Here is a 24616-nt window from a genome sequence, read left to right on the forward strand (position 1 = left end):
TCTAAACTAGTTTCTTGTTTTTCAAGTTTGGCCAGTTGCTCTTGGTTTTGCTGTCTCACCAGCTCAGACTGCTTTGCTATTTGAAAAGCTGTGTGTAGAGTTAGATCTCTTTTCCATTGGAACTGTTGTGCAAGATTTTTATCTGTTACCCCAATAACCAGCCTGTCTCTGATGTTTTCATTTTTTGCATTCCCAAAATCAGTTTTCAGCCAATGTATGCATAGGTCTTATAAAACATTCAACATTTTCTCCTGGTCCTTGAATTCTCTGGTGAAAAAATGCTGTCATAAACCACATTTCTCTGAGGTATAAAGTATGCATCAGATATAGCCAGAACCCTTTCATAGTCATCTTTATGACTGTCTCCAGTAAAGTCATAGAGTTTAAAAATATGCTGTGCTTGTTTCCCCATAGCATAAATTAAAGATACCTGCATATCTCCAGTTTATTTGTGGAGCTTGGTAGCAATGTGAAATCTTGCAACATATTGTTTGCAGTCTGTCCATTCTGAAGGTTTGTCAATGCTGAAGTTCTCTGGGGCATTGAAGAGTGGCATGTCAATGAGATACTGCCTTCTAAGTTATAGAAGCCTACGGAAGAGCTCCTAAGAAGGAAGTCAGCACAGGAAGCATCCTGGAGTGAAGAGTGAAGCTGCTGTTTATGGGGGGAGTTGATAGCTCTTCATAGTTTAAGACCTTAGGGATGGGACCCATGTGAGAGGTTGGGCATTGGCTCCTCTGTGCCTCAATGGTGCCACCTTGAGGTAGAATTCTGAGACCCCTGAAACCAGATGGTGGAGGAATGTTTATGGCCCCTGAGAGAAAGAGGCAAATGCTAGCTACAACTGGGGAGAAAAGACACAGGGCTGTGGCCCGGAAAGGACTAAGGACTTGGTCGTGCCCTGCAGCAAGTAGTGAAGGTTTGGGCTGGTAGTGTTTTCCTTAAAAGTCTTATTTACCCTGCTGGGGGAGGGCTTTTGAGTTTGAAGGAAAGGGAAGGGAGGCAGGTGTCAGATTTCCTGGCTAGTCTTAACCTGCTTTAGTCACAGCCTGTTGTTTTGGTAACCATCAGTACACGAAGCCCTGCAGGATGTCATATTGTACTGACAGGTTTCAGAGCAACAGCCGTGTTAGTCTGTATTCGCAAAAAGAAAAGGAGTACTTGTGGCACCTTAGAGACTAACCAATTATTGGTTAGTCTCTAAGGTGCCACAAGTACGCCTTTTCATATTGTACTGAGAATCAGATATACACACAACTAAGAGAGAGAGAGAGAGAGAGAAGTGCTGATGAGTATTGTTCCCAAAAGGGAATTTCATGTTGGAAGGGCAGGGAGTCTTGAGTCCAGCAAGTGAAATGTACTGCAGTTTGAGGGAGCATCTTTGCCTATAGGAGAAAAGCCCAGTCCCTTGGGAGGAAGATGACAGTCTTAAGAATAGAATAATTGACCAGTGGATATTAGTTCTGGCCTGTTTGGCTGGGACAGTTATGCACACAATAAAAAGGCTAAGCTTCTATCAAATAATTTTTTTGCAACAAACAGTTCACCCAGCTCTGCTTGCAACCTTCCCAGTTAATTAAAGGCCACAGCATCTCGGAACTATACTGCAAAGAGCACTGTAAACTACATGAGAGTCTGATATGTTTCCATGGGGATGACCTCTCCTCTGCCTCTCTCTTTCACCTTCTATTTTTCTTCCCTCTTTATTCGTTCGAATCAAGTACAACCGTGGCCCCTTCAGAGGTTGTTCGGAGAGATAAGTCAAGTCAAATGCATGTTATGAAGGGGAGTATTACCTTCAGCTCGGCTGGAATCAGAAACCAAACCCAGGAACTTTGCCTCAGAGGAAACCATGATAATTACAAAGTAACTCATTTTTAAACGGTAATAATTACAAAGTACCACACTCCTGGGTACTGGCAGCCTGAGGGCATCGTTGCAGGTGGGGCACGGTACTGAAACTAGCATTAGCTGCGCACGTGTTCATCCATTAAAGTGCCATTCTACTGTGGAAATAGGACTGCATGGTTCCATGCTGGGGGTGTCTCGTGGATTCTGTATCAAATGTGGTCCATTTGTAAGTCAGGAAGTGTCTTACACTTGGTATGCTTTCCCCAGCTCTCCCTGCCTTCTTCCCCCATCCCAGGAAGAAATAGTTTCTGTCCCTCTGAGCAAGGAAAGGGGGTTTCCACCTCCATTTTCTTTTTAAGAATCAGGCTAAAAATAAACTTTAGGAAGCAGATCTTTAGCTGCTGTAAATCCATTTAGCTCCATTGACAGCTGAGGGTCTGGCCCTATTTCTGTGTATTGGTACAGGCTAAATTTTATTGTTTTTATAGTAGAGGCTAGAGACCCCAAGATCAGGCCCAGATTGTGCTAGGCGCTGTACATACACAGTCTGTGCCCCGTGGAGCTTACAATCTCTGTAGACAAGACTGACAAAGTCTACACTTTGTAGTCCATGTCTATACTACCAAGTTTGTTGACCAAAGTAATGTTGACATCCAAAAGTCTACGTCATAAAAATCGGAATTTCATGTTCACACTTGCTCCCTCTGTCGGCAGATCACATCCACATTGGGGGCACCATCATCGACAGCATGAGCAATGCACTACAGGCAGTGATGAGTTGCCAAAATCTTAACAACTGGTTCCCTCCTCACCCCATGAGGGGGTCGTGGCCCGCCCCCGCCCCCTGGGACCTCTGCTCCATCCGCCCTCCTTCCCTGTCCCCTGACTGCCCCCAGAACTGGGCAGGAGGGTCTTGTGGGCCACTGTAGTCTTGTGGGCCACCCTGCCCCACCCCTAAGAGCCAGAGGGACCTGCTGGGGGCTGAGGTGGGGAGTCCTGGCGGTGCTTACATGGGGCGGCTCCCAGGAAGCATCCGTCAGGTCCCTCTGGCTCCTAGGGGTGGGGGAGCGTAGCTGAGGGGGAGCAGGGGAAGCGGCCGCTCCCCCCACTGATCACATCAAAAGTGGCACCTTAGACACCAACTCCGTGGGTGCTCCGGGACTAGAGCACCCACAGGGAAAATTTGGTGGGTGCAGAGCCCCCACCGGCAGCTCCCCACCCAGCGCCCGGCCCCAGCTCACCTCCGCTCCACCTCCGCATCCGCCCCTGAACGCGCTGCCCCACTCTGCTTCTCCACCCCCCCCCTCCGGTTTCCCGCGAATCAGCTGTTTGTGCTGGAAGCCAGGGGAGGCTGAGAAGCAGGCGGCGGCTTGGCGCTCAGGCCCAGGGAGGCGCAGGCGGAGGTGAGCTGGGGTGAGGGGGCATGAGGAGGGCCGCCTGCACTGCAGCAGGAAACTGGGGGGGCGTGCAGGGGAACCGCTCCCCGCCCCTGGAAATGTGGCGGGGGGGCGGAGAAGCAGAGCGGGGCGGATCGTTCAGGGGAGGAGGCGGAGCGGAGGTGATGTGAGCTGGGGCCGGGTGGGGAGCTGGCAGTGGGGGCTCTGCACCCACCAAATTTTCCCCGTGGGTGCTCCAGCTCCAGGGCACCCATGGAGTCAGCGCCTAAGTCACCACTTTTGGCTGGTTGTTAAATTTAGAAGCCCTTGTAAAACCGGTTGTCCCTCGCGGAACAACCGATTCTAAAAGGGCTTCTAAATTTAACAACCAGCTCCAGCTCACCACTGACTGCGGGTACCTGTCCCACAGTCCAGCTCGACACCGTCTGTGGGAAGGTGGAACAGCTTGAGGCCCATCTTGGGACCATGCTAAATGTCCTGTGATGTGTTGCTTTCTGTCCCAGCATTCCATGGGCTTCCAGCTTTCTTTCGCAGCATTTTTGCAACAGCCCTTTTTTGCGGTGCACCCCCACATCTTTGTGAGAAGGAATGGATCCCACAGTGCTCTCCTATGCTCTGCTAAATGTCATGACGACATCGCGGATGGCAGTGCAGTTAATTGTGAAGTTTCTAACAGAGTGCACTGAATGCATCCAATGAAGTGAACTGTAGCTCACGAAAGCTTACGTTCAAATAAATTTGTTCGTCTCTAAGGTGCCACAAGTACTCCTTTTCTTTCTTCTAACAGAGGAAGACCTCACAGGTGCCCAGCATTCTGTGTGGTATGGATAGGAGCAACTTTAGATTGCTTTTGGCATTCACAGAGCAGTTGCATAGGGTAGACCATCGCTTTTGGGCTTGGGAAACAAGCACTGAATGGTGGGATCATATCACCATGCAGGTGTGGGATGAAGAGCAGTGGGTACAGAACTTTTGGATGTGGAAAGCCACCTTCCTGGAACTGTGCGTGGTGCTTGTCCCAGACCGGCAGTGCAAGGACAGCAGAATGAGAGCTGCCCTCTCAGTAGAGAAGTGTGTAGCAATTGCTGTGTGTAAATTGGCAACTCCAGACTGCTACCGATCGGTCACAAATCAATTTGGAGTGGGGAAGTCGACTGTTGGGGCTTCGTTAATGCAAGTCGGCAGGGCAATAAATCACATCCTGTTACAAAGGACCGTGACTCTGGGAAATGTGCATGAAATAGTGGACGGCTTTGCAGAGATGGGTTTCCCTAACTGTGGAGGGGCGATAGGTGGCACACACATTCCAATTTTGGCATCGGACCTTCTTGCGATGGAGTACATTATTAGGAAGGGGTACTTCTCCCTGGTGTACCAGGCACTTCTGGATCACTGGGGGCGTTTCACTGACATCACCATGGGGTGGTCCAGGAAGGAACATGACGCACGCATCTTCAGGAACACCAGCCTGTGCAGAAAGCTGCAAGCGGGGACTTTCTTTCCAAACCAGAAAATTACAGTGGGGGATGTTGAAATGCCCGTAGTGATCTTGGGAGACCCGGCATACCCCTTACAGCCATGGCTCACGAAACCTTACACGGGACACCTGGACAGCAGTAAGGAGCGGTTCCACAACAGGCTGAGTAGGTGCCAGATGACAGTTGAATATTCCTTTGGCAGATTAAAGGTGCATTGGCAATACCTTTATGGCAGGTTAGACTTTAATGAGGATAATATTCCCATGGTCATAGCTGCGTGCTGTACATTGCATGTTCTCTATGAAGCTGAGGGAGAAAGGTTTGCTCAGGGATGGAGTGCTGAGGCAAACCGCTTGGCCGCTGATTTTGAGCAGCCTGGGCTATCAGAAGGGCCTAGAGGAGGGCAATTTGAATCAGGGAGGCTTTGAGGTAGCACTTTGACAATCAGCACCAGTAATGTATATCTCTGTCAAAGGTGCTTTAATGTTACAGTTTTCCTAGTAGCCAACGGTGACATTTCAGGCCTTATATTTCAGTAAGGAAATTATTAACGTGCCCACGCATGTATTGGTAGCACCATGGTCACCTGGGAAGATGCTTTGAGATCTCTCGACGCCGAGCTAGCAGGAAATGGAATTTCAAAAATTTCCAGGGCTTCTAAGTGGGAGGGGTGGATGATTGTTTACCTGGCTGCAAGGCAGTAGAGTTCAAACTGCTGACCACAGTGGTCAGGATGGGCATTGTGGGACACCTCCTGGAGGCCAATTGAAGTGATGAAATCAAGCGTGGTGTCTGCACTGGCACTTTGTCGATAAAAATGTAGAGAAAAAAGACGTAAGTCTCTCATTGGGGTGGATGTATTTTGTCGCCAAAACTGGGCATTTTTCCCAACGAAACTCGCATTGCAGTGTGTACACATTCACTGTTTGGCCCTCAAAAGGCAGTTTTTGGCATCAAAACTTGGTAGTGTAGACAAGGTCTATGTGGAAGGATGTTTCCTGTTGTTTGTTTCACCTGTTTGAGGTTCCTTTGTCTCCCCTTTCTGCTTGATGGTTCTGTTTACTGCTTAAATGCAGATTAAAGTAAGCACACATTCCTTTGTTTAGGTCAGACCTGTTTGCCAACATCTGTTTGCGTGGGACTGTGGGGTTTGGAGCATGTGTTAATAACACCATACAGGGGAATCTTATAACTTCACATACAATGTTGTCACACATATTTTACCTGGGCAATACTGACCAGCAAATTATGAGTTTTCAAATTATACCTTACAAGGCATACTTTGTACAAAGATTATTACAATAGTGTGTAGGCTCTGAATATGGGGGTGTATTCTGTCACAGCTGACTAGCACTTCGGGACAACTGAAGACCACCTCCCCCATAAATCTGTGTCGGGTTTTACTCCAAGACAAGTCCATGCTGGAAGAAGGCTTTTTAGAAGCTTAGGTGCGTACCTGGATATCTCTATAGTGGAGACATGTTCAGTACAGCCAATAAACTCATCGATATTTGTGTATTGAGGCTGGCAGCTCAAAAAGCCTAGATGATAAGGCCTTCAGTGCCACTTTGTTCAGAGCTAGTAGCTCATTAGTTAAAAAACTAAGGATAGTTACAGGAGAATATATCTGTCCTGATGAAAGACAGCAGAGTAATTAAAGGACTGGGGTTGATTGCATAAGAAGGCAATTAATAAAAGATACAGTGGCCAAATTTTGCTCCCATTTACACTGGTGTAATCCACTGAAGTAAACTAAATTACCATAGATTTACACTGATGTAACTGGGATCAGACTCTGGCCCTAAACATGTGTTGTTTGGCTAAATTATGATGAAAGGGTAAAGAGGAATTTTAAGCCATCTGCAAATAGTTGAAAGGTACAAACAGCAAACTCTAATCTGTTACACGGGTGCAACTCTCACTGAAGTTGGTGACAGGTGGATCTGTGGAAATGAAGGCAGGACTGGGCTTCAAGGGGATAAGGAATTATTAAGGTAATAGTAGGGGTGTGTCTCACTAGGAAAGAAGCAACAAAATTGAGCAATGTAAAATTTTGTCTTGATATATGGAACAACGTCCCAGGCTTGTGGAATAGTCTGTCAAGGGAAGTACTGTAGTAGAAATGCCATAATTTGGTTCATTTTAAAGCTGCTCTGGATAACAGCACATTTTCTAGTATTTTGGTTTTGTGGGGTTTTTTTATCAGCATAATTGGGAATGTAAGGAGTCCTTGTGAGATTTCTGGACTTGGCTCTTACAGCTTGGGTTGGAAATGCCACAAGAACAGCCTGGTTTGGAGCTTGGGGGCCTTTTGCTTCTATCCAGAGCCCCAAAGTGCCTGAAACTTTTTAAAAAAAGTGAACTGAAGATTTTGGAACAAAAAAACCCAAACCAAAACAGAATGGGTCCAGCTATGATGAAAGGTTCAGGGAGTCCTCTTACCTAGATCAGTCCATCCATCCCTCTTCCCATTAATTGTGTTCCTCTTGTTCCAGAGCAGGATTAATGGAGAAGAACACGTACTGAATACAAAAGCATTCCAGAAGAGGAACACACAAAGAAGTGTGATTGTCAGTAGCAAATCTACAGTCTTACAATTCTGATCTTGGAACAGTGCTGCAGTCCCAAGACAGACTTACCGATAAGATGATTATGCTTTGTGGTGATGTCCATTGTACATTAACGATTGCTAAGAGATATCATAGTAGTATGAGGGATTGTTTTCAGTACCTGTTCTAGAGTGTACATTTTGTCCATTTCATAATGGGTTTGGCTTCCTTTAGGGAACAAGTGTACAGTAACCTCTGCCACTGAAATCAACGATGGTGATCATGTTTTTTATTTGTATCTCTCCTAAATTGAGTATACCTTTTTAATGGTCAAACAAAGAAAGACGGGTCCCTTCCTTAACAATTAAATCATTGAAACGGTGCATGGTGTAATGCAGCAGTGGTTAATAATCAGCAAAAGATGCAGGGAAAGATATATGAGGATGGCATTACAACAGTGGGAGGCCAGGGGATGTGTTTATTGTTGTGCATACATCTGGTGCAGATGAAGCAATAGTATCTGTGTTAAATTCCCACCTGGCTGAACATTAAAGTATGGAATGAAAAATAGTACCATGGTTTCTAATGCCCAGGCTGGTGTGCTCATTTTTCATATTCTCGTTGAACAGACTCCTTGAGCCATATGTCCCATTGTTTAGAAGTGTGAAATTAGCTATTGATCTAGGAAAACAAAATATAAATAAAAAGTTACTTTAGATCTATGATAGGAAAGAGGTAGATAGGCAGGTACATAGATGGATGGACCCAAAGATTGAGTTGACACCAATTTGGAGCTTGAAAAATGCTGGACACCGGTTGGGTATTGATGTGATTTTTACCAAATGCTATTTGGCACTGGGCTTACCTGGGAGTGGTGTTCCAAGTCTTCATTTTGCTCAGCAGTGCTTTGTGGATGAGCAAAATAAAGGAGCATTGGGAAGTAGTTAAAGCCCAAATTTTTGGAGGTGAGGTAGCCAGTGGATATGGTACTGGACTGAGGTTCAGGAGACCTGGGTTCTGGTTCTGGTTCTGCCACTGACCTGCTCGATGACCTTGGGCGAGTTTATGTTTGTTATTTGTATTACTGTAGCCTTACCTAGGAGCCTCAGTTGTGAACAAGGACCCAAAAACCTTACAATCCAATATAAGACAAGAGACAGCAAACAGATATAGACGGACAGATAGGGAAGTACAGGAAAGCAATGAGACAGTATTGGTCATCGTGATGGGCAGTGGTCTCAGCACATCAACAACCTAACCATTGTCAAGTTTGCTGTAGGCTTCACCACAAAGGAGAGTTTCAAGGGGGGTGTTGAAGGAGGATATTCAGGTAGCTTTGTGGATGTTTATGGGGAGCTTCTCCCATGTGTGAGGGGCAACTTGGGAGAAAAGCATAAAGGTGCTTGTTTGAAAATGTAATAGATGGGCGATGGACATGGGTTGAACAGAGGCAGGAGTTGACAGCTTGATAGTGAATAAGAGAAGATAAGTAGGGTGGGGATAGGCCATGAAGGGCCTCGAAAGTGAAGCCAAGTAGCTGACATGATCAAGAAGGGAGAGCTAGTGGCAGGAAGCAAAGGGAAGGGTAACATGGTCAAAGCAACAGGCTAGGGAAATGATCATCGCAGCAGCATTCTGAATGCACTTGTCAAAGCCAGAGGAAAGGATGGTGCAGTAATTGAGACAGGAGATATTGGGAGCCTGGGTGAAAGTTTTGTCTGTTTAGGTTTTAAACTCTTTGGAGCAGGGACTGTCTCTTACTCAATGTTTGTACAGTGCCCCAATCTCAGCCAGGTCCTGGAAGCACTACCATAATACGAATAACAACCATAATAAAGGTTTCAGAGTAGCAGCCGTGTTAGTCTGTATTCGCAAAAAGAAAAGGAGTACTTGTGGCACCTTAGAGACTAACAAATTCATTTGAGCATAAGCTTTCGTGAGCTACAGCTCACTTCATCGGATGCATCCGATGAAGTGAGCTGTAGCTCACGAAAGCTTATGCTCAAATGAATTTGTTAGTCTCTAAGGTGCCACAAGTACTCCTTTTCTTTTAACCATAATAAAGGTTTTACTGACTGGAAGGTGGTTCGAATTTTGGCATCTGTATTTCACATCCCGAGGGGAGTATTCCAGTGGGATAGAGAGATACTGCTTATATTTATATAATTTTCCATTGAGTGACCAAGCTTTCATTTATAGTCATTGCTTTTTTATTCTTGTTCTTTGTAGATGTGCTGTGTCCAAATGTCCACGTGGAAGGAGATCGATTTAAACACACCAATGGAGAGACTGATGAAATCCCAGGTAATCCCAGAGACTTCCCTTCTGCAGTGCCTCTGAGAATTTTAATAACATAATAGTGTAGGTCCTACTGAAATGTTCTGACTTTGTCATGGTTTCCTTGCCTCTTGGCATTTCCTTAATGTAACATATATCCAGTGATATATATTGGAAGCAGCAATGCTGGAAGAGACCTATTAGTTGACTCATTTGCTATGGAGCGAGTATAATTGATTTAGGGCTAGTGACATTACAGCTTTTCTGGGAGTTCTGGTATGTCTTTTCAGCCAGCTGTGGGACTGATTCTGTCACATGTGAGCATAATTTGTACCCCTTTTATAGCTTACTTGTGGTGTCATGAACTCCTGTAATTGAAAACTGGCCCATCAGGAGAATTCCTGGAATGTTTCTGTCTGAACCAAGAAGTCTGGTCACAGCTATGGAGGCCACTAGCATGGCCTGAAGTTGGGAGGTGGTATGGGGAGAAGGGTACAGGATTTGACAGCCCTGGTAGTCATTGATGCTCATTTCACCTGAGGATTCCTGTTAGAGAGGTGTCAGCTCTGTCTGTGCTATTTTCAGGCTGCTTGTATCCATAATGGTGGGGTTTCATCTAGACCTCTTTCAACACAGGATGACAGCATCCTTCCTGTTCTGTGGACTTCCCATTCATCTGTTCTGGCATGTATTTTAAATTTGGCAAGGCTCTATTCTGTCACCCGCGCTGGCATTGTCTCTGCAAGTACCCCCACTGATATTAAATTAGACTGTTCACAGTGTAAGCTGCTGCTCATAATGAGCCAGAGGATTAGCACCCATCCCCTATGTAGTATCAGCTGGGTAATCCTTCCCAACACGTAGGTGTTGTAAATGGCAGCACATGTCCTCCAGTTTGTATCTGACTGGTACGGTGGGTCACTTGTTTAATAAAACCCACCCTTCCCTTTTATGACTTTGTAATGTTGAGCATTGAAAAAGTGAAACATCCTTTTGTCAATCACTTTGGGTCCGTTGCAGTAGTTCCCAGGTAAAATGAAGTTAGTTTTCAATGTTAACTTTCGTTTTACTCATCTCTCTCTGACTGACAAGAAATCAGTATTCCGTATTTCCACTTCACAGATGACAGATGACTTAGTTCTTCCAGCCATATTGATAGCAGAGGACAGTCATTTACTAGGCCAACATTTATCTCTTAAATCTAAAGTTAAAAGGTTGTCAATACTGTATAGTGACTTCACAACCAGATTGTTAAAGTCACGGATTACAGCAACTTCTAGCTTTTTTCTTAATACAAGGCAATTCTTAGAAGTAACTAGATAGCTCTTCATACTCTGAAGCAACAGGGATTCTTTGCTCTTACTGTGATTCAAGGGATGGGACGGTATTGGACTAATAATGTTCCAGCACTGTGCTCAGGGTCACTGTGCTGTTGGAGGCAGATGAGACGTAAGCAGGGTGGATAAAAATCAGTGATTTAAAAAATCAAATCTGGGTTTTATTTAAATTAAATACATTTTTCCTTTTAAAAAGAAACCTATTTAAAATTAAATTCTGAAATTCTGACACCATAAGTTAAGGCCTAAACTTATTATAATGTATTAAAATAATTTAAATTAAGTAAAAAAAAAACATATTCAAGCAGTATATGTTTGCTGCCAAGTTTTAAAGAAAGTCAGATCAGTGAACTGGAGGAAGTCACTGGCTGAGCACCTGGAACCAGAGATTGTTGAAATGCTAAACCAGCTTTTGACAGCAGGGGTCATAGGTGCTGGAACTAGGGGTACTGGGGGTGCTGCCGCAGCCCCTGGCTTGAAGTGGTTTCCGTTATATCCAGGGTTTATAATTTGGTTCAATGGCTCTCAGCAGCCCCGCTATAAAAATTGTTCCAGCACCCCTGGCAGCGGTCTCTTCAGTAGGTGCAGACTGAATATTTTCTTTATTTCAGTTTATTCAACTAGTCCAGTGAAATTACTAGTTCATTTGAAGTTGCGAAACAAATTGGAATGGAAAAGGCAGCAAAATTTGTTTTCCTCTTCCAATCTATGAATAAAACTGAGTGTGAGAGGAGATCTACTAGTTCTAAAATCGTGAAGGACATGATGACAATAATCAGATCAGTTCACTAACTGCAGGTAATACTTTCTTTGTTTAATTAATAAATAAATGCAGAACATGTTTTGATAAACTTTTTTCACTTTTGTATCCAACACATTTAAGGTAGTTTTATTTAACTAATACAAACAAATTGAAAATGCTTTTTGTGCATTTTAATTGAATTCCAATTTCCATCCAAAGGCAGCTTGACCCAGATCATGACTAAAAAGATAATCATCTTCTAGTAAATAAGAAATACATTTATCATTTTCTGACATAATAAAAAATGTAAAAATTAACAATCTGAATAAATGTATGTTAAACTATATAACTGCTTAAATAATGTGTGTCCTTCTAGTTACCAGAAAGTAACAATTTGTACCAACCAATGAGACTCAACCTTTCTTTAGGAATATAACGAAAAATTACAAATGCAAAACAAGATTAAAATCTATTTAAATCAAAGTTTCCTGCTTGTGGATTTAAATCAATCCACCTGGGACATAAGGCGAACATGGTGTCCATATTGGTCATTAAGGATCCCCTAGCAATTTTTTGCAAGATTAGAGTGCAAGCTTTAGTGTCTTGCACAAACATCAATGGGAAAAACGACGTCCTGCCTTCCAAAACTATCCTGGCAGATTCTGCGGCTGTGGTATTCTTTATTTCCTGTTCTGAACTATTGTATGATGTTGCTCTAGGATGCTAAAGAGCTGCTATGTTGTATCCCGTGGGTGGTTGTGCTTCAGTGGGGTACAGTCCACCAGATCTCTCACACGTATGAGAGAAGGCCAGCTCTAGCACCTCTGCAGAATTCAACTGGGGCAGAATGGCCTAGGGAAAGAGCCTGTCTCTTTGGTAACCAGGTCCCAAATTGTTTAGGGCTTTGAGGTTAACATTCCATCTGGAAAATTCTTGGGAGCCAGTGGTGATCCTGGTGTAACGTGAGTAAGAAAGCCGCATTCTGAACTAACTTCAGCTTCTGAAGGGTCCCAAAGTGCAGCCCCATACAGAGAGCATTGCAGCAAATCTAACTCTGAGGTGACAAAGGCCCTGTATAACCGTATTAAAGCGCAACACCTCTGCCTTCCCTTCTGTCTCTGTTTTGTGCATAAGGGGGATGGGGAGTAATGGAATTAAGGAGGAGGAAGGTGGAAACAAATGTGTGTGGGGAATTTTTTTATCATCTTATTATTACACAGTGCACTCTTAGAAAGGACAACACATACAGCTGTTGCACAGAACACCGTCAACGGCAGGCCTGAAAAGTAGATCCATGACAATGCATTATGCAGTGACCTCACCACTTTAATGAATTTAAGTGTCTGTAATCCAATAAATTGAGGGGAAGCAGAGTTTTGTCTGAGCACAGGAACAGCAGGTTGTGAAATCCCAACAGGTGAACCTACCCGCAATGGTGGTAGAGTGGGGAACTTGGAAAATAGATCAGGCCAGTTAAGTTTAAAGGATGATAAATTTTTTGCAATAGCATTCAATGAAGACTGCTGTATAAACAAACAGGATAGGGGGAGGGAAGGTAACAAACAAAGGAAAGCAGTGAGAGACACTTGAGGTGGTATGCCTCAGCTGTTTAACAGAGCACAGTAACAGCTCATAATACTTGACGATTACTTTACTTTAGTCCAGGAAGTAAAGAATACCAGACGCAATAGAAAATGCAAAGGGAATGTAGGAAAGAGGAATGGGCTCAGATCAGGACACTCGGACAAACACCTGTTACAGTAAATGTCAAGTTTCAGAGTAACAGCCGTGTTAGTCTGTATTCGCAAAAAGAAAAGGAGTACTTGTGGCACCTTAGAGACTAACCAATTTATTTGCGCATAAGCTTTCGTGAGCTACAGCTCACTTTATCGGATGAAGTGAGCTGTAGCTCACGAAAGCTTATGCTCACATAAATTGGTTAGTCTCTAAGGTGCCACAAGTCCTCCTTTTCTTTTTAGTAAATGTCAAGGGATTTAATGACAGGTTTCAGAGTAGCAGCCGTGTTAGTCTGTATCTGCAAAAAGAAAAGAAGGACTTGTGGTACCTTAGAGACTAACAAATTTATTTGAGCATAAGCTTTTGTGAGCTACAGCTCACTTCATCGGAATGCATCTGATGAAGTGAGCTGTAGCTCACGAAAGCTTATGCTCAAATGAATTTGTTAGTCTCTAAGGTGCCACAAGTCCTTCTTTTCTTTTTAAGGGATTTAACAGCACTTAGTATTTTTTAGGCAACGTATAAACCTGAAATAATCCGCACACCATCCCTGTGTGGTAGATAAGTAGTAGTCTTATTTTACAGATAGGGAAACTAAGATGAGAGGGCTTATGTAGCTTGTCCGAAGTTGTTAGAGTCAAAAGTGAAATTCTGGAATTCCTGGCTGTCATACTCAGTCCATCTGAATATTGCCTAGCCCTGACCCTGTTTCCTTGGGGCACCTGACAGAGTCACAGCCTAGGATGGCATAGCTCCCTGCCTTACACAACAACTTGGTGATGATGTGATGTAATTGATGACATGGCTCTGGCACATTATGATGCATCATCATCATATCACAATGCACTGGCACATGCAACAGATATTACCAAATGAAGTTTTACCAAACTTGGGTCTGGACCATTCAATATATTCTAAGCCAGGCCTGCAGGAGATCGGATCAGCCCAATGAAATCTGAAAGTGAAAGCTGAAGCTAGACACATTCAGACTGGAAATAAGGTATACATTTTTAACAGTGGTGATAATTAACAATTGGAGCAATTTGCCAAGGTTTGTGGTAGCTTTTAAAATCAAGATTGATTTTTTTTTTTAAAACAGATATGCTCTACGTAGCCTTACAGATGTATGGGCGAATTGATTACTGATTATTCTCTTAGACCAGGGGTTCTCAACCTTTTTATTTCTGAGCCCCCTCTTTGCCCCCCCAACATGCTATAAAAACTCCACAGTCCACCTGTGCCACAACAACTGTTTTTCTGCATATAAACCCAGGGCCGGCATTAGTGGGTAGAAAGCAGGGCAGTTGCCTGGGGCCCCACGCAGCGAAGTTGCTTGGACTTCAGCCCCACCATGGTGGGGACTGAGCTTTGGCTTTCTGCCCTGATCCCCAGACAGTTTAGCACTGGCTATGCTTCGTGGACCCCTGAAACCTGCTCGCAGCCCCCCAGGGGGCCACAGACCCTTGGGTGAGAACCAATGTCTTAGACTGCATTGGTTAAAGATTTAGTCTCCTGAGGGCTACAACATCAGGAATATTATTAGATTTAAGAGACCCTAAGAGCAAATGAGAAACAATTCCAGTTGATTACATTTTCCTTTATTAACAAATTCACTAAGCAGATAAACAGAATCCCACAAATACTAAAAATACAACAGCAGATGGGGTGAGAGCATGAGGTGTTTAAGCCTATGACCGATATCACTCACATCTCCTGCTGGGAGACCCCTCTCTCTTCCTTCCAGAGTGTCAGTCATTATTCTCCTCCTCCTCATCATCACCCATGGTTGTCATCCTGGCATGTCCCTGGGTATTTCTTCCCCCTAGCATGCAGGCCGGGCAACACCTTTTATTCAGAGAAACACTTATGCCTATTAAGACTCATACATATGCATAAAGGTGTCAACCCCTTTCTCCTTACCTGCACTTCCACACCCCATACATTTTGGGGTGCTCCACTTTTCATAGGTTGTGCCCCTTATTCTCATTAGCATCTACATACACATGTCCCCACGGTAATCTGCATTGACAGCAGAATTTCTCCTGATGTTATGATTGAGTGCCTTGCAGTCTAGAGAGGTATATTGGGGCATATTTTCCCAAACATGACCCATTGGCATATTCTTTACAGTAATCTTGTAACTTTACTGCTACAGGGTCATTCCTGGGTCACCTACTTATGTCCCCATCTTTAGGCCCAAAGACTAACATGGCTAAGATGAAATCTTACAGACTTCAGCCTGCAAACTTTGCATTATAGCCTTACTTTGCTTATATACTTCATACACACTCATCACTTATACAATCTCTCTGGTCACTCGATTTCTGATCTCAAAGTGACTATCCTTCAACAAAAAAACTTCGAAAACAGACTCCAACGAGAGACTGCTGAATTGGAATTAATTTGCAAATTGGATACAATTAACTTAGGCTTGAATAGAGACTGGGAATGGTTGATTCATTATAAAAAGTAACCTATTTCCCCTTGTTTATTCCTTCCCCCCCTTCCCCCCGTTCCTCAGACATTCTTGTTAAACCCTGGATTTGTGCTGGAAATGGCCCACCTTGATTATCATACACATTGTAAGGAGAGTGATCACTTTAGATAAGCTATTACCAGCAGGAGAGTGGGGTGGGGGGAGAGAAAACCTTTTGTAGTGATAAACACCCATTTTTTCATGGTCTGTGTGTATAAAAACATCTTCTGTATTTTCCACAGTATGCATCAGATGAAGTGAGCTGTAGCTCACGAAAGCTTATGCTCAAATAAATTGGTTAGTCTCTAAGGTGCCACAAGTACTCCTTTTCTTTTTGCGAATACAGACTAACACGGCTGTTACTCTGATACTTATAAAAGCTTGTCAACCTTATACTCATCTGACCCTATCCTGCTTACACCTATCCATCATACATTAATTAATTACACTTATCCACAACAATAAATGCTCAATTAAATTCTTAAAAGAGATAATTGGCTGCATTTAGTTCACACAGGAATTCTTTTGGTAAAGTTCTGTGGTCTGTGTTCTATAAGAGGTCACCAGAGGAGCTCTGCAAAGCAATGAAGCAAATGACGAACAATAAAGCACCAGGTCCTGATGGGATATCAGCTGAAGTACGCAAAGTGGGGGGAGAAACACTAACAAGCTTCATTTCCTGCTCCTCCAAATCTTGCACATAGAAGAAATCCCCGCTGACTTACGTAACGCTAACATTGTCACCATTTTCAAAAAGGGAGACAGGGCCGACTGTGGCAACTATTGAGGCATTGCCCTCCTCTCCATCTCTTGGAAGATTCTTGCTAGAAACTTACTGAATCACCTGCTCCCTGTTGCAGAGGAATTACTTCCAGAGCCCCAGTGTGGCTTCAGACCATCATGAGGCACCACTGACATGATTTTCGCAGCCAGGGAAAAATGTGAAGAACAACACCTGGAGCTGTATATGGCCTTTATCGATCTGACCAAAGCCTTCGACTCTGTCAACCGTGAGACTCTGTGGAAAATCATGTCAAAGTTTGGCTGCCCAAGCAAATGTATCACCATTGTAAGACTCCTCCATGACCAGATGACTGCCTCCATCCTGTGCAGTGGCTCTACCTCAAAGCCCTTTGTCATCTGAACTGGCATAAAACAAGGTTGTGTACCAGCACCCACCCTTTTCTCCATTTTCTTAGCAGCTATGAAAATGTTAACCCAAGACTGCCTCCACAGGGCATTGGCATCCAATATTGGACTGACGGCAGTCTCTTCAACCTTTCTCGTCTCCGTGCCTGAACTAAAGTAATATCGGCAAAAATAACCGAACTCCAGTACGCAGATGATTCTGCTGCAGTTGCACACTCAAAGGAGAATCCACAAACAGCCCTTAGTTGCTTTTCTGACGCTTACAAAAGCCTAGGGCTAGCTCTGAACATCGGCAAAACAAAAGTTCTCCACCAGCCAGCTCCCAGTCAATCATCAGACCCTGCAAGGAAGATCTACATCAACAAAGAAGAGCTGGAAAATGTAGAACACTTGGCCTATCTTGGCAGCCATCTCTCACAGAGGGCAGACATAGACATTGAGATTCAGCACAGAATTCACTGTGCCAGCCTTGCCTTTGGCAGACTGTCTCGCCGGGTGTTCAACAATCACGACATCAGAACACACACTAGACTTTTATTTTATAAAGCGGTGGTAATCCCAACTCTCCTCTATGGCTGTGAGACTTGGGTGACCTATAGAAAACACCGGAAAAATCTGGAACACCAGCACCAGCACTTTCTTCAGAAGATCCTCAACATAAAGTGGGAGGATCGTTGCACTAATGTCAGTGTCCTCCCAGAGGCCAACGTGTTCAGTGTTGAGACCCTGATTATCCAGCACCAGCTGAGGTGGAGCGGGCACTATGTACGCCCACCTGATGGGCGTACAGCAATTGTTTTGGTAAGCATACAGCTCACCAAAGGAGAAAGGAAACAGGAAGGCCAAAAAAAAACGCTTTAAAGACATCCTCAAGATACACATCAAGAGATGTGGCATCGACACCACGCACTGGGAGACAGTAGCCCAGGATAGGGATAACTGGCGAAGACTTGTCAGAGAAGGAAGGTCCACTTTTGAGGAAAATTGCCTTGTCCTGGCCTCAGAAAAATGCCAGAAAAGAAAGGACAGATCACTGTCACGCCGCAATCGTGGCCCAACCATGACTTCCAACGCCACCTGCAATGTCTACTAATGAGGCTGCGGCTCAAGGATCGGACTCCTCAGTTACCAAAGGACCCATGAAAAATAAAACCCGTGAAAGAGATCGTCCTTGACCTTGAGGGATTGCCGCTAATGCTGCCAATGACAAGAGGTCAGGCTAGATGATCAGAATGGCACCTTTTGGCCTAGGAATCTAGGAATCTAAGTCATCTGGACAGGCTACGGAAAAAAAAATTGGGTTAAATAACAGACCCAAGAATTAGCCACATTTTGGAGGAAACAGTCCTGAATTAAGTGATCATATGCTGGCCAGCAAGGGAAATCTGCAAGGGAAGACAAGATACATGCGCCTCAATACCAAAGATCTCAATGGAATTGTAAGAATGAATTAACCCCAATTCCTGTGTAAATGAAAGCACGCCGTGCTGTAGTGGCATTGCCAAGGAACATCCAGGCTGTCTGCTTTCTGGGTTGTACTCTAGTACTGACCACAGTAGCCTAATTGGAGACTCACTTCCCCACAACTGAAATCTCTGGGCACAAACAAGCCAAACACCACTGTGTTGTAATCTCCATGTATTTATAACTCAGAAAAGGATGTTTGGGCATTGTGCCGCAGAAGCAATACAAGACTGTAAAACCCAGTAGCCTGCAATTATAGACAGAGATGGCTGTGACTGACTGTCAGCGCTTCTCTGGTGTCCAGTGGTCGGCAGCATAGGGTTTGAATTCCAAAGATGCCAGTGACTCACCAGCTAATTATAATATTACTTAAACTATTTATATTTGACACTGAAACATGCCGTGGCAGCAGGGAAGAGGAGCATGCATATCATGGCTCCTTGAGGAGAAAAGCCACAGCCAGCTGATGCAAAGTTGACTGCAGTGCAAAGTTGCTCATCTCATTGTTCAGGGGGTCCTGGTGTGACATCAGTTTTTACCTTCCCTGTGCACTCCGCACTGGAAATTGCCAATATCCTAGTCATCTTAGGCAATCCCCTGGGGAGGCAAGTGGGATACACTAGAATAGCAACAGAGGTCTGTAACAGATCCCTGGCTGCATAGAGTCGATGCACAAACACAATGGTTGGCAGCTACACCACACACATGTGGCAAGGATGTAGCTAGCAATTTGTATAGGCACTGTCCAGTTTGTTTCCCCTTCCCTCTCCCCACCCACGGTTATACCTATAATAGGTCATGGTAGACGGTCTGTCGCACCAGATGTGATCGCTAACCACTTACTTACTAACCCTTAGCTGATCTGAATATTATAGCGCAACACTTTGAATGTGAAGAGCTTTGAACTGATGGGATGGATCTCCACCAGATTTGCCAACATTTGGGGACCTTTTAATATCCTCTCATCTCCTGAAAACCATGCGAGGTAGGGAAATAACGGTCACATTTTACAGATGAGGCAACTGAGGCACATATGCGACATCCCCACAATCGCACAGTGACGCAGGGTGTGTCTGGACTACCGTCATTGGGTGTAATTGCAGCTTGAGCCGACACACCTGAGCGAGCTTTAAATTAGCTCGCTCAGGCCCCGCAACGGTGAAGCTGCAGCACCGCCAACATCAGTGCAGGCTGTGCAGAGGTACGCAGAACGCTGGGCAATTACCATGGCTTCACCGCTCTAGATACAAGCTAGCTCGGATATGTCATTCTGAGATGGAGTCGCATCCAGGGACTGGAGTCTAGACATACCCTACGTGCAACTTCCAGGTTCTTCCCTTCCCTTCCCCCCATCCCTCGGGTCCAGTTGTGCAAACTTTACTTACATTGATGACTTCAATGGGACTACTCACCTGAGTGAGGGCTTATCAATGTGGGTAAAGCCTATCTAACTGGACCCTTAGTATGCGTCCGTATCATATACAGATAGGCATCAGGAAAGCAAAACTCAAAGACTCTCATAAACAAGGGGAATTAGTATTGCAGTTACTTATGTACTTGCCACATTTGAATTTTAATTGTCCAGTATGTTTAATAATAGTAGCTCAGAGTACATGAACGGAGGTCCTCTGGTAGTGGGACTCCAATGGACTCCAATTCTTTATTCAGACACAAGGAATGCATGAACTATCCAGGGATACTCACACTACATCAGTAGTCAGGTCTGTGTGGATAGTAAAAAAAATCAAAAAACTTTCCTGGAAACCAACTGTATTTGCACACTAACAAACCAAACACATCCATGTCTTCACCTGGGCTTGTCTGGCTGCTGGGCCCATGCAATGAAAAGTGAAAGCAGGTATTCCCAGAGATAAATTAGGTTGGCCAATGTGAATGGCTTTCATGTGATCTGCTTCATTATATCGTTAAATGACAGGATTACTGCTAACGTAATCCTGATGTGTCCATCATCCTGGTATCTCAGAACCAACAAAACTGTAAAGCAAACATTCTAGTTCAAAAGAGTGTGTTCGCCACCCTTTCTCATATTAGCTTTATCCAAAGCCTATTGAAGTTATTCGGAGTCTTTCCACTAACCTCAGTAGGTTTTGGATCTGATCTGTTATGAAACATAGTACTCCTGGAGCTCTCCGTGTAGCAGTGTTTCTCTACACCACCAGCAATCAGATCCTATGAAGGTAGGCCCCAAAATGGAGCTTTTCTCAAACACCCTCAATAGTCACTTATTGAAAACAAACAATAAAAATACAAAATAAGTCATGCAAGAAAACACTAGAGACTGTGGCTATCGGTGCAGAATTCTTTGATTCCGCACCTTTGCGTTGTCTACCTGCACAGAACTCCACCCAATCTGCTACTCTTCTCTGGCTATATGCATGGGGCTCCCTGTCTCCATTACTCTGCCTGCATGCCCACCACACCAAAAGGAGAGGTTTTTTCCCAAACTGTCACATTAATATTGCCACGTGTGTGTGGTATAGCGCCATCTATCCAACTTCCAAGGGAATTCACACCACCACAGATCTAATGGAATCCAAACTAGTTTTTAAACTATAGGAACTAATTAAAATTGGCATCTACTATAAATAGTTCTGGTAAGTTCATCTGGCACAAGCCTGTCTGGCCTACAAGAACATCAAAGGAATAACTAACTCTTGTTTAATCTTGTTTCACTGAAGCAGAAAAGAAGCAGAAAGGAGGTTAGTGGCATCAAGCCAAATGTCCATCATTCAGAAAATGCAGAGTGCCCTCAACGTAGAAAAGTCTTTTGCATGAGGGAAGGAGTTGAATGTCAAAACCAACTTTGAATGTGGCTCAATATACCACTAGCAACTGGCTGAAAACTGAGGGGTGAATAGATAAGAGAGAATGAATAGGCTGAAAGAGATAAATAGAACAATACAATATAGAATGGAGTGTTATGAACATGGGATCAGGTGATGAACTATGGTGCCTTGGAAACAATTTTGTGGTCTTATTTATTTCTTGTTGTTACAGAAAGCTGGCTATTCTATTAAAGCCGTCCTTTCCTCTATATTGTATGATTCTGTGGCTCCATCTCTTCTCCATTACCTGTTTGCTCATGGCTTTGTATCCTCCTTTTCTTATACTGTCTCTTCAGTCTCAGCTTCTCACTGTTTTTGCTTTCTCCTTATTTGTCCAGCACCGTTCTCTCCACTTTTATCTGCTGATGCTACAGATCTGCCTCTCCCTCTCTTTTGCTGATGCTTCAGGCAGATGTTCTAGAAGAACAGGCTTCAATGAATGAGCATCTCCAGTTTAGAGAGAAGGAGATAATCAGGTCATTTTCTGGGCATACATTAGCGATAGGCCTCAACCAGAATTCCTGATTCTCACATTCCCAAATTTGCTGAAGCTGGAATTCAGATCAAAATCCAGACTTTCTAGTTGTAGTTTGGCGGTTGTTCTGCAATGGTAGGACCCCTTAATGTTTCCTATGTGATACAGCAGAAGAACCAGAAAATGCAGTTGACCATAAAGAAAAGGGAAACTGACCCATCCAAATGTACCTTCCAATTGGAGAAATGGTGCAAAGTAAATCATCAGTGTGAATGGTGGCTCCTGGTGGTACAGATGAAGAATGTTTTAATATTGTTACAAACCTATGGCCATCTAAGTTCCTGCCTCCTTATACCATATGTGGGGGAGGGGGGCCTTGTACAAAGTATTGGGACTACAGGACGGTAGCCTGCCTGATCCTTATTTCTTACAGTAGGGTGGGGTTTTAAAAAGCGCTCAGCATGAGGGTGACTCTCCCACACTGGAGTCATTGGTAAAACTCCTTATGGCTTCAGTTGAAACAGAGTTAGGTCAGCTCAAAGACCACATGAAAACCCATCTGTAGTATATATGGAAGCAAGGGCAAGAGGCAATCAGTTAATAGCAAGAGGCTCTGTTAAACGAATCCTAGTCTATAGTGTACTCCCAAGGCACTTAAATCTTCAGGCTTTTAAGGAATTTAAATGTTAAAAAACTCCTTACAAGTTACTTTTAAATATCAGCAAATTGTTTTAAAAATGATTTATGCAAATTAGCCCTTTAAATGTTTTGCATGAAATGCCCTTGGTTCCCCTCCTTCCCCCCGCCCCCCCACATACTCAAAAGATGGCAACCCTAAATGGAGCCTACACTCTTTTGGGAGACAGTCAGAGAAGCTGCTGTTGGCTAAAGATCCTGACTCAAACTGCTTAGCGGATTTCTGAAAGTGGAATTAATGATCTCTGTGAAGCTTACGCTGCTGCTTTTTGCTGTCTTTGCTGAAGAGTTGAAATACTCGTGAATAATATAACTTGTGAATTCTGGGTTTTTGTCAGTCCTCTGAATTTGACAATTACTCTAGATATACAAGTTGCTTTTGACTGCCAGAAAGACATGGGGAAACTGAGGTACTGATCGGATAAGCAAATTGTCCATGCTCAACGTAACAGGTCACTTTCCGAACTGGAACAGAATTTAGGGGTTCCTAGTTCCATGCTCAGTCCCCTGGAACACAGTGCCTGAATATAAACTTTTATTAAAAAACCCCTCCAAATAATTGAATAAATCTATATTTGCTAATACTTGCATCTTCCTTGGTAGATTAATAGAGGTTCATCAGCAGAGAAACATTGCAGTTGAGCAGTTCTAATCCTTCACACTCTGCAAATGAAGGAAGATAGTGACTCTGGGCCATGATTTAGGGTACAGCAGGGCTACATTTGATCCTCAGACCACAGACTGGGCACCTCCGTTGTAAAAGGAAGTGCTCTTGAATATTACAACTAGGACAAAGTGAACGGTGCCCAGTGCCACAGTTTGGCTACTTTCTTCCTGCAATAGCTGAGTAAGACTGTGCTGTCTGCATCCGGAGTAATGGGCTGTTTCCTGTAAAGAGTTATTACTGCAAATAAAGAGACATCGGGCTGATTTGATCAGTAGAGCAGTGCCTAAGAAATTACTTTCCTAGTCAAGTTTGTCATTGTGAAACAGAGCCTTTCTTTCAGGTCATTGTTCTAATGTTATTGCTCTGACCAGGGTACACTGCTTTTCATGAGACTTAATCAGGTTAGATGTTTTCAGTAGCTTCATGTTTTAGTGGCCATAATGAAGTAGGCTCCTGATGATCAAAGAGTATTATCCATCTCATTAGCTGCCGTATTTATAGCATTGCTGATTAAATGGCTCAGAGTCAGAAGCCATCCAGCTAACCACATCTGTGCTGATGGTGGCAAGCCACATTTTAAATCAAACACAGGCAAGTTCATCTTCCCTGCGCAAGTCTACCACACTTAATGGTGAACCAGTAGTGTATCCATGCACTATGCTATCCAATGATGGAGTGCGCTTGCCTGTTCTACTCATGAAAAAGGTCAGAAAGCTGAGAGATGTGTCTAAGATCTGTATAATTCTCTTCCAGGACTCGGTTTGTGCCTGCTAAGAACAGCCCTATGCTGCATGACTCATTCCTTTCCAGAGGAAGCTCAAGGAAACCAGGAGACACTTGCTGGCTCTCAAGGGAAGTTTCATACTTCTCCATCCCTTAGCAGTGTACTCAGCACTCTGGAGTCAGTTCATCATGGTGCTTTGTAGAGCAGACCAGAGAGTTGTAGCTTGAGCAGAGGTCTGAACCTACGGCCCCAAGTAGTCTCCTCTCTGTCCCTGCACTGGATCTAGCATCAGGAAAGGGATGGATTCTTTCTAGAGTGCTTCCAGACACACAAAGTAAACAATCTGGGGAAGAAATAGAGAAAATATATATTTTTATTCTTCAGTTAAAAATGATCATAGGTGTTACATGTACATGCAAAATTTTCATTTGAAAATGTGATGGTGTCTCTTTAAGGGGGGTTTATGTAGCAAATGGATGGGTTAGTTGCTATTAATACTTGCTTTTCCGATCTTAATCTTACCAGTTTATTAGTTGAAAACCATGATGGGAAACCACACAGCGCAGCCTCCTTAAAAAAATCTTCATTCTTTTTGAAAGTTATACCCCACAGGATCTTTGCTAATATGCTTTGAAGCATCATAAAAATATAATTTCAACTACGGTCATCATGGTAAATGAACAAAGTATTTTTTGCTAAGCGAGATTGATTCTGTTTCACTGTTTGTTCATTTACTCGTCAATTCTCCAAA

At 43.8% G+C, this 24616-nt stretch overlaps 1 protein-coding gene across 1 annotated transcript in view; it reads left to right on the plus strand.

The window, feature by feature from the left end:
• Nucleotides 1–24616, plus strand: part of COL22A1 (collagen type XXII alpha 1 chain) — a 325582-nt gene that overhangs the window by 86116 nt on the left and 214850 nt on the right. The window contains exon 4 of the mRNA XM_037892981.2: nt 9505–9579. Coding sequence (XP_037748909.2) covers nt 9505–9579 — 75 coding nt within the window. The remainder of the gene's footprint in view (nt 1–9504; nt 9580–24616) is intronic.

This window comes from Chelonia mydas, chromosome 2 (assembly GCF_015237465.2).
Source record: "Chelonia mydas isolate rCheMyd1 chromosome 2, rCheMyd1.pri.v2, whole genome shotgun sequence".
Lineage (NCBI taxonomy): Eukaryota > Metazoa > Chordata > Testudines > Cheloniidae > Chelonia > Chelonia mydas.